General features: G+C 46.4%; 1 protein-coding gene across 1 annotated transcript; it reads left to right on the top strand.

Annotated features, from left to right (window-relative positions):
- Positions 1 to 643: 643 nt before the first annotated feature.
- Positions 644 to 6587, top strand: LOC130028105 (tripartite motif-containing protein 75-like). Its single transcript, XM_056118833.1, has 3 exons — positions 644 to 1464; positions 1567 to 2034; positions 6524 to 6587. Exons 1-3 carry the CDS (start codon positions 644 to 646, stop codon positions 6585 to 6587), a joined length of 1353 nt encoding a protein of 450 aa, XP_055974808.1.
- The last annotated feature ends 4422 nt before the right edge of the window (positions 6588 to 11009 follow it).

Genomic DNA, 11009 nt, shown 5'->3' with positions numbered 1-11009 from the left:
GCTGAGTGTAGGGAAAGCAGTGCCAGGCTGAAGTCTGCATCCTGCAAGGAGAGGAGCTCACCAACAGCAACAAGCACTGTGCAGGGCCAGAATCAGGACCAAGGTGAGTAGTGACCAATCAGGGGTTTTGCCTTATGTGGAGCAGGGATGGGGCAGAGAGATCAAAGAGTGGATGGGGAGGGGGAGGGAAGAGGGGCTGTGTTTTCTTGTTCTTTCTTGGGCCAGAAATTAACTCCCACAAGTTCCTTTGTGCGCACTGTGTGAGGTTCTAGAGGGCACCTTTTTGACTATCTGGTATCTATCTTCCTTATACTGAGTCCCAGAATTAAGTTCCCTTTCCTCTAATGTGAATGGGGTCGTTTTCCCATTCATGGAGACTTGGCATCTGTGAAGCAATATTACTTGAAAAAGGGGACCCTAATGCAAGAGGCTCTAGCAGTTTCTTTGGTCTTAGGAGAGTAAATTTGGAGAAGCCCTTGAGTCTAGAAGTGTGCTGGTCATCAGAGAGACACATCCCTTAGAAAGCTATATTGAGTTCAGGACAATGACTGAGTGTGTAACTGTTTTCCTGGCAGGAGAGAGCCTGAGGGTTTCAAATTTCTGAGAAAAATCACTCCGGACTTGCCCTTTTCCACACCCAAGAATGGAGGAGGTGTGGGAAGCCCTAGCCAAAATACAGCCAGACCTCATCTGTCGCATCTGCCTGGACTACATCAATGACCCTGTCACCATCGACTGCGGCCACAGCTTCTGTGACTCCTGCATCCGAATGTCATGGAAGGACCTACAGGACACATTCCCTTGTCCCGTGTGCCGGCAGTCCCGCCAGGAGATGCGCATTAGTGCCAACGCACAGCTGGGCAGGCTGGTGGACCTGGCCAAGCTCCTCCACAGCTCCAGGACCAGCCAGATGGCGGGGGCAGAGGAGGGGAGGTGTGAGGAGCACAGGCAGGGGGTGAGCCTCTTCTGCGAGGATGACCAGAGCTGGTGTGTCCCCTGTGCGCCCAGGGCCCTGCCCACCAGGGCCACCACGTCAGGTCTGTGGCCGAGGCAGCAGCTAATCACAGACAGAGGCTTGGTGACTGCATCAAGGCCCTTAAAGAATCAGCTGGTAGAGCTGCAGAAGCTAGAAGTCGCCCAAGACAGAAACCTCCTGCAGCTGAGAGCAGACATGGAAAAGCACAGGAGGCAGCTGGCCTCGGAATTTGAGCAGCTCACCGAGTTTGTGGAGCATGAGCACGAGGCGGCGCTCTGCAGGCTGGCAGAAGAGGACAAACGCCTGCAGCAGCAGCTCAGAGCCAACCTGGAGGCCTACTCGGACCACATCTCTGTGCTGAAAGACCTCAGAAGGGAGGTGGCGGAGCGAAGCGTGATGTACAAGGAAATGGTGCTGAGGGGGAAAAGGGGCCTGCAGGAGCACTGGGCGGACCTGCAACCCCCGGCTGTGCAGCCCCTGCGCTTCAGGCCAGTGGCCTACAGCCTCCCTCCTCTGTGCTCGGCACTCAACAGCATCATCCAGAGATTCTGAGAGAGCATCAGCCTGGACCCCGACACGGCCCACCCCAGCCTGCGCGTGTCCCAGGACCTCCAGTCGGTGACCTGCGTGAGGGAGAGGCCCAATGGGGATGGGAACCCCGGGCCCTGTGAAGACTATACCCCCCTGGTGTTCCTGGGCCGAGAGGGCTTCACCTCTGGCCGCCACTACTGGGAGGTGCAGGGGGGCGCCAAGCCTGAGTGGGCCGTGGGCGTGTGCAGTGTTGCCCCTTTGGCCCAGAACTCGCGGCCTCTGGTGGCTCCCATGAGATGCTGGACGCTGCAGCTGCAGGATGGCGACTACCTGGCCGTGAGCACGGGGGCCGTGCCTCTGGCTCTCAGGGACCAGCCCACGGCCATTGGCGTTTACCTGGAGTGGGAGCTGGGCCAGCTTTCCTTCTACAATGCCGCCGACAGGTCTCAACTGCACTCGTTCACCGAGCCCTTTGCTCAAGAGCTCAAGCCCTACTTCCGCGTGGGGCCCGACTGTGCCCCTCCTCTGTGGGCTCGGGGAGGGCAGAGGAGGGGTGAGCACAGCCTGGGCTTCCCCCCTGCCTCATGTGGACTGCGGGTTATCTTGTAAATATTGGACTGATTGCATAAGTGTTCAATTTCAGGCTAGCTGAGGGAAATGATCTTTTCTTGCAAATCTTTGTAATATATCTCTGACTATTTTGCATCTATATGCCTGTGTAAAATAAAATATATTTTTACAGCCAAGAAACGTTTTGCTGTCTTTCAGCAGAAAAGTGTTTAAAAAGCATTACGCAGGTCTCATATCCATTCCAACTTATTAATTTATATCTAGAGTGTATTTTATTAGTGGTATGCACATTTAACAAATTTCCCTCAATTATATAAAACCTAGGAGTAGTGTTCTATGCATGAAACAAGGAATATCTCCTGTCTCTCAGACCTTGACCCCTGTTCTACACAGAGCTCATGGGATGAAACAAGTCTAGTTAAAATATTTTACTCTGGTGCTTCCTGTGAAACAGGTACATTCTCTATAAATTACCCATCATTATATGAATATTCAGCTGTTTTGATGTCTATGTCACTGTCACTGTCACTGTCACTGTCCTCCCATTGTTCATCAATTTTCTCGAGCGGGCCCAGTAACGTCTCCCTTGTGAGACTTTGTTGTTACTGTGTTTGGCATAATGAATACGTCACAGGGAGCTTGCCAGGCTTTGCCTTGCGGGCAAGGTAGCTTGTCGACCTCTCTGAGAGGGGTGAAGGAATCGAACCCGACTCAGCCGGGCTGGCTGCGAGCAAGGCAAATGCCCTGCCGCTGTGCTATCACTCCAATGATGTCTATGTACCTATAAAATATCTTTGCTAACACTACACAGCTGCTTACGTTTATCATAACAAAGATTTTGTTATCAGGGCTATAGAAAATAAAATACCCACACCCTGCGCCACAGTGTCATACTGATGAGATTTTCTATCATATTTAACCCCAGAATATTAAGATCTACAAGGAGTCATGAAAATTTGGGGCCAACCAAGCATACAGTGGGAGGAGTATTTTCCTTGGACGTGATCAGAGTAGTTTGTATCCCTGGCATCCTATATGGTCTTCTGAGCACTGCCACATATCATCTCTAAGCTAGGAGCCAGCCCTGATACTTCTAGGTGTGGTTCAACCAACTCCAAGCTCAACAACCCCTGCTCCCCAAAACAAAAACATTTTGTTTATGTTTATGAAAATAAAGGGGAATCTCTATTGGGGGTGGAAACTGGGGACATTAGTGTTGAGAAATGTACACTGATGGACGGATGGATATTGGAACACTGAATGCCAAAAACAACTATTTTATTATAACTTTGTAAACCACAGAGTTCAAATAGTTCTTTTTAAATAAAAAAGAAATAAAATTGGTGGTTTTGTTCTTTGTGCCTCTGTAATAGAGAAAAGGTTCAAATTTCAGCATTAGCTAACATCCATTTTTTTTTAATTTTTATTAGTGAGACACCATGAGGTACAGTTGTAGACATACAAATTTTGTGCTTGGTTTCAATTATACAATGATCAAATACCAATTCCTCTACCGGTGCCCATTTCCCACCACCACGGATCCCAGTATCCCTCCCACACCCCATCCCCTCCAGCCCACCCTGCCTCTGTGGCAGGACATTCCCCTTTGTTCTCTCTCTCCTTTTGAGTGTTGTGGTTTGCAAAAGAGGCATTGAGTGGCAATCATGTTTGGTCTATAGTCTACTTTCAGCATGCATCCATTTTTTTGGTATCAAATTAGCAACTCAAGGTCCTTTGTAGAACTTTATATTAATAAACACATTACAAGAAACTCTAATAGAAGATGTAGGTACTTTACTTGGTTTCTTTATGCCATACATTTCTATGCGAATTTCCCAAAATAAGTACAATCACTTGTTGTATATATTGTTTTTACTTAATATCACCATTTTTAGCTTGACCTGTTGAAAGTGACTTATGTGAAGATTGAGAAGAGAGACACTAGCCATGATATGGGATTCTGCCACTTTCCTTTCTACCTTCTTTGGTCAATGGGGGTGGTGCCGAAGTGAGTCGGGACTGAGAAAGACCTTTTGAGTACCAAGCTGAGAACTGTTGGTGCTGCCAACACCTTACCGGGGTTTTAATAAATCCAAAAGACTTTATTGATAATCTGACCTACCTGAACAATTATTTCTAGAAAATGATGTGGCTCCCTGCCATTTTTTTTACAAAAACCTTTTCTCATGACTGTAAGACAAGATGTTAACTTGGAGGACCTGGATTTCCCATTTTCCAACTTGCCAGTTTGTTGACAATTAAGTTAATTTTCTACTTATCTCACCATCTCTTGAATTGGTTTTCACTGCAGAGACAGTGTAACTGGACCTTCAGTAAAATTAGCTATTCCATCCTGCTCGAAACATTGCAGGCAGATATGAAAGACGAAAATAAATATATGTTGTTATACCCGGGTACTGGGTGTCCCGTTCACAGAGAGACCAGTTCCACAAGTGAGAATGCAAAGGCAAAGGAATCTTTATTGTTAGCTCCAGCTAGGACCCAAGCCTCATCCAATGCAGCAGAGTCTTGACAAGGACAGGCCCTAGTTCCAGGGGACATTTTATCGCATATGGTGATAGAAGCAAAGGTGGCAGTTTTACCAAATTTCAAGGAAACAGTCACAAGTCTGTGAGCTAATTGGTCATTCCCACCCACTGTGCCCAGAGATATCCTACTTATCACAGGACTTTCAAAAGGGATCTCTAGCTTTGGCCAAGGACAGTCTCAGGAAATTCTTTGGGATGATGGCGGGGGGAGGGGGGACAGAAACTTAGGCTTACTGCTGGTTTGTTGAAATGCAGCCTGTCACGGTGCATATGAGGTTCTTTCTCAACCTCACAATATGAGGAATAGGTAAATGGAGACAATCACGACTGGATTTATAAATTGTTAATTCCATAGACTCCAGGGTAGCATCAAGAAACTCTTTAAGAGCTGGAAAGAAAGAATAGTGGGTAAAGCTCTAGCTTTACACAGAACCTGGGTTTGACCCCTGTCACTTTAAATGATGACAGGGATTGTCAGGAAGGAGCCCAAAGAACAGAATCCCGGACTAAGCCAGGAACAACAAGCTTTAATTGATATACTTTCTTAAACCACTTTCAATTTATGTTTATATCATTTTCCCCAAATCACCATTTGTTTGGTTGTATAAAAGATGTATTTAGAGATTATTAGAAATGAAAGAAAGAGAATAACATGCTCAGAAAGAGCACAGTCTTCTCCAAGATGAGAGCTGAGAGCAATACCTGAGTTGAAGATGCAGGGGAGGAAAGCACTTCAAAATAACTTTATAGTAGTTTTATAGGTTTTCTCCTAAGCTGCCTGCATACAACTTTTCTACCTGGCTAAAAGTCTTTTCACTGTTATGGTATTGTCAAAAAGAGTCTGACACTTTTTTTTTTTTTTTCTTTTTTGGGTTACAACCAGCGATGAACAGAGTTTACTCCTGGATTATGCACTCAGAAATTACTCCTGGCGGTGCTCAGGGGACCATATGAGATGCTGGGAATCGAACCTGGGTTGGTTGCGTGCAAAGTTGGGTCTAACTATATTGAGTATTTAGAGGTTTTTTTTTCCTTTTTTTGTCACACCTGGTGATGCACAGGCATCACTCCTGGCAGTGCTCAGGAGACCATATGAAATGCTGAGTATCAAACCCAGGTTGCATGCAAGGGAAACGCCATAACCGTTGTACTATTGCTCCAACCCTGACCGTATTGAGTCTTCCTATTTTAGAGCTAGTGATAGTAAATTCTTTAATCCCATCTTAGTTGTATTCCTTTCAAAGAACTCATACCCAGTGAGCCCACCAAATACCATTCTTACTAAAAGAAAATGAAAATAGTGATGAAAAAGCACAATGAAAGAAATATTTTCCATGTGTGGAAGTTAAATTAGCGTATTTGTTTTTTAAATAAATTTGAAATCAATTAATAAATAGAATATTGAAGAATTATTAGAAAGATTCTAATGAGAGCTTTATGCCTGCTTATGACAGACATGTCAACAGAAGGAGGAATGTTTACATAGAAAGGTCTTTGACCAATCATTGATGAGTTGTGTAAGACCAGTCATTAGTGAGTGGTGTAATTATGATGGCACGTGATATTTTAGTCCAAGTTCTCTTTGTAAATACAGAAAATATATCAAAACTAAATCCAGAACTGTTTTTCACTTTTTTATATACTTATTTTAGTATTTGAACCTGACTGTGTAGGGCTTAGGAGATATTCCTTGTTCCATGCATGGAGATCACTACTCCTAGGTTTTATATAATTGGGGGATATTTGTTAAATGTGCATACCGCTAATAAAATACACTGTAGATATAAACTAATTAGCAGGAATGGATATGAGATCTGTGTAATGCCTTTTAAAACATATTTCTGCTGAAAGGAAGCAGATGTTTCTTTGGCGTAAAAATATATTTTATTAGACACAGGCATATAGATGCAAAAGAGATATATTACAAAGAGTTACAAGAAGAGATCATCTCCCTCAGCTAGCCCAAAATTGAAGACTTACACAACCAGTCCCATATATATCAGATAACCCGCAGTCCACATGATGCAGGGGGGAAGCCCAGGCTGTTTTCACCCCTCCACAGCCCTCCCGGCGCCCACAGAGAGAGGGGCGCAGTCGGGCCCCACGTGAAAGTAGGGCTTGAGCTCTTGAGCAAAGGACTCCGTAAACGAGTGCAGGTGAGACCCGTCGGCGGCATTGTAGAAGGAAAGCTGGTCCAGCTCCCAGTCCAAGTAAACGCCTATAGCCTCAGTCTGGTCCCTGAGAGCCAGAGGCACAGCCCCCGCGCTCACGGCCAGGTAGTCGCTGTCCTGCAGCTGCAGCGTCCAGCATCTCTTGGGAGCCGCCAGGGGACACGAGGCCTGGGCCGAAGGGGCGATGCTGCACACGCCCACGGCCCACTCGGGATTGACGCCCACCTGCACCTCCCAGTAGTGGTGACCAGAGGCAAAGCCCTCCTGGCCCAGGACCACCAGCTGGGCGGTGTCATCACAGGATTTGGGGTCCCCATCCCCTTTGGACCTCTTCCTCATGCAGGTCACCGACTAGAGGTCCTGGGACACGCGCAGGCTGGGGTGGGCCGTGTCGGGGTCCAGGCTGATGCTCTCTCAGAATCTCTGGATGATGCTACTGAGCCCCGAGCACAGAGGAGGGAGGCTTTAGGTCACCGGCCTGAAGCGCAGGGGCTGCACGGCCGGGGGCTGCAGGTCCGCCCAGCGCTGCTGCAGTCCCCTCACCCCCCTCAGCACCATCTCTTCCGACATCACGCTTCGCTCCGCCACCTCCAGTCTGAGGTCCTTCAGCTGCGAGATGTGGTCCAAATAGGCCTCCAGGTTGGCCCTGAGCTGCTGCTGCAGGCGTTTGTCCTCTTCTGCCAGCCTGCAGAGCGCCGCCTCCTGCTCACGCTCCACAAACTGGGTGAGCTGCTCAAATTCCGAGGCCAGCTGACTCCTGTGCTTTTCCACGTCTGCTCTCAGCTGCAGGAGGTTACTATCTTGGGCGACTTCTCGCTTGTGCACCTCTACCAGCTGCTTCTTCAGGGACTCGATATAGTCACCAAGCCTCTGTCTGTGATGAGCCGCTGCCTCGGGCACTGACCTGACGTGGTGGCCCTGGTGGGCAGAGCCCTGGGCACACAGAGGACATACCAGCTCCTGGTCATCCTCGCAGAAGAGACTCACTCCCTGTCTGTGCTCCTCACACCAGCGCTCCTCTGCCCGCGCCATCTCGTTGCTCTCAGATCTGTGCAGGAGCTTGGCCAGGTCCAGCAGCCTGCCCAGCTGGGCGTTGGCACTGACAAGCATCTCCTGGCGGGCCTGCCGGCACACAGGACAGGGGAATGTGTTCTGCAGGTCCTTCCATGACATGCGGATGCAGGAGTCACAGAAGTTGTGGCCGCAGTCGATGGTGACAGGGTCATTGAGGTAGTCCAGGCAGACGAGACAGATGAGTTCTGGATGCATTTTGGCCAGGGCTGCTGATACCTCCTCCATCCTTAGGTGTGGAAAGGGCAGGACAAGGACGTTTTTGCTCACAAGTTCGAACTCCTCAGGTTTTCTCCTGCCAGAAAATAAAAAATTAAAAAAATCACAAACTCAGCCTCTGTTCGAAATTTAATATGGTTTTCTCTGTGATTTATCTCTGTGAAAACACAGCTCCCAACTGGACTCAAGGCCCTCCAAACTGTTTTCACCAATAAGCCCACCAACCTCCGGGGCTTCGTCTATTAGAATCCCCTGTTTCAAGTGATCACCACTTTCTGTGATGAGGAAATGACCCCTTTTACATCAGAGGAATGGTCACTCAACTCTGGGGTATAGTATAAAGAAAATAGAGATCAGATGGTCAAACGGAGGCCCTCTAGAGCCTGCACACAGTAGGCACTAAGGAAGCTATAGAAGTAATGCTCTTGCCCCATAAGAACCACAAATTCCCTGATTGGTTTCTTGTCCCTGGTTTCTGCCTCCAGTTACCACAAACCCCAGATTGATTGCTAACTCACCTTGATCCTGACTCTGGCTGGTGCAGTGCTTGGTCCAGCTGGTGAGCTACTTCCCTTGAAGGATGCAGATTCAAGCTGCACTAGGCGTTGTGTGCCCATGCTCAGCACTGTGTTTATATACATCACAGGGTGAGTCTGGAGAGACCCACCCAGGAATGACTGACGGGAGGTCGGGTGGGGCTGGATAGAAGGGATATTCAGAGCAGTGATGGGATTCCCCAGAGCTCTAACCTGTCACTAGGAGCTCCATGTTTAGGGAACTAGAGTTCACAGGAAGCAAGTCCTTCCTTAACCGTCTTTGTGTTCCCTATCCCATTCTCGGTGATAATGTCTAGAAAATGTTATACGAATTAGAAGGAAAGTGCTATTGGGTTAAGAGAGATAATGGAGGCTGTAAGGTGTTTGCCAGGTGTGGTACTGAGTCAGCAGAATGCCCTGTTTATTGTAGGGTGTGGCAAAACAAAACTAATTATAGTACTGTATAGCACTGTCCTCCCGTTGTTCAGCTATTTCCTCCAGCATGCACCAGTAACATCTCACAAAAAATTGTGAGACTTGCTGTTACTGTGTTTGGCATATCAAATGCATCAGGGATAGCTTGCCAGACTTTGCCGTGCGGGCAAGATACTCTCGGCAGCTTGCCGGGCTCCCCGAGAGGGGCAGAGGATTCGACTTGGGTCGACCATGTTGGCTGTGCGCAAGGCAAATGCCCTATCTGCTGTGCTATTGCTTCAGCACCAAAATTTAAACAATAAATAAAAAAATAAAATAATTTTTAAAATGGTATTATAAGTGTCCACAGCTCTCTGATTGAGACACCATTTATTTAACTAACGTTCTATCAGCACTTGTGAAAGTTGTTGGAATCATCCTTAAATTATCTTATTCGAATACCTCAGCCAGTCCACCAAGAGCAAACCCTGTTTTCAGTACCATGAACCTGTTCCTGCAATAGCCACATTCGGGCCTTTGCCTCTGCTCTCTCACCTTCTCCTCAGAGCTCCTTTAGGGACACATCAGTGCCAGGGAAAGAGCTTTGTCCTAAAGAACACTGGAAAGCTCTTATCTCCAAGCCATGGAGAGAACCTCCTGGTACGTATCTCAACTATTCTTGGGTGTTTGTCTCCTATTTTGTTACTTTATATTCCCCAGGTGAATGCACTCTTTCTATGTCTGTCCTCTCTTTCTGACTCATGTCACTTAGCATACTTTCCATGTAGTACCACTTGTATGTAAATTTCAATTTTCTTACTAAACTTCAGTGCTATCCTCAGGAACATCCAGGGTGAAATATGGATATTCTAAGTGCTTTTATTGGGACAAAAAGAATATGAGATGTATTATTTTACGGTAGTCTAATTGAGATTTTTGCTTTAAAGTGGTAGAAACTTTAGCTGAACAGTGTCCAATAGTTATGCTGACTGTGAAAATTTCAGTGCTTAGCTGAAATTTTCAAGCGAATGTAATGTGCTATGTGATTTATTTTTGCTGCTCATAGGAGAATGTGACAGTAACGAGACAAGTTGGAGAGAAAGTTAGGAAATTAAAATAAAAGAGAAGAGAAAAGATATAATAATCATGAGTCCAAAGATCCTCATTCCCAGATAATTTTTTTTATTACCCCAAACTAAAAGACTCAACTCCTAGAGAATCCACATTGGGAAGATGAAGGTTGTAGCTGCACGTCTTGTTAATTCTAAAATGATCAGGACTAGCTTCAGCCGTGGGTTGGATCCATGGTAATTTTCTTGAAAGAAATCAAAATTAAGAAAAGTATATTAGTGTGCACGTACACTGCATGAGCCCAGGTGCTGCTTCTGTCTATGTGTCATGGCCAAATGTATGTGCCACTTGAGCACACATGTTGCCTGCATGTCTCTTCTTGAGATGTTCTTTTCATACCTTCATACTTGAATGCAGGGTTACGTAGTGGGGCTCTTTCTGCCTTTGGAGAAGCCTGAGTTGTTCGTTGTTCTCTCTTTAGTTTCTCTCTCTCTCTCTCTCTCTCTCTCTCTCTCTCTCTCTCTCTCTCTCTCTCTCTCTCTCTCTCTCTCTCTCCCCCTTTCCACCCATCCACTTCCCAAACAAATAAATAACTGTATGAAGAACATTGATCCACGGTAAATTGTTAACCTGAGAGCATAGCAATTTCTATTATGTTTTAAAACCTCAAATTAATCCTCTGTGCTAGAGAGTGCTTGTTAAACAACCACTGACAGTATAAGGTTGTCAGTAGAGAATTTTTATTTTTTAACTAGACATACAGGGAATTTTGTGTTTTTCAGACCATTTTAAGGGAAACATTTTCTGTGCTTTTGTTGTGTGTGCTTGTATTCTAACAAAACCTCTACCCCAGCTCTGACTTTGATCCTGTCACTCTAGTCATTATGAAGTTCCTGGAAGC

This window comes from Sorex fumeus, unplaced genomic scaffold, assembly GCF_029834395.1.
Source record: "Sorex fumeus unplaced genomic scaffold, SorFum_2.1 ptg000039l, whole genome shotgun sequence".
Classification (NCBI taxonomy): domain Eukaryota; kingdom Metazoa; phylum Chordata; class Mammalia; order Eulipotyphla; family Soricidae; genus Sorex; species Sorex fumeus.
Note: the sequence above shows the minus strand (reverse complement) of the source record. Positions and strands in the feature narration are given on the sequence as shown.

Coding starts and splice junctions, on each gene's coding strand:
- LOC130028105 (XM_056118833.1), top strand. CDS start 644: ATGGAGGAGGTGTGGGAAGCCCTAGCCAAAATACAGCCAGACCTCATC. Junction 1,465..1,566: donor GTGCAGCCCCTGCGCTTCAG/GCCAGTGGCCTA, acceptor GGCCCACCCCAG/CCTGCGCGTGTCCCAGGACC. Junction 2,035..6,523: donor CCCGACTGTGCCCCTCCTCT/GTGGGCTCGGGG, acceptor TATTAGACACAG/GCATATAGATGCAAAAGAGA.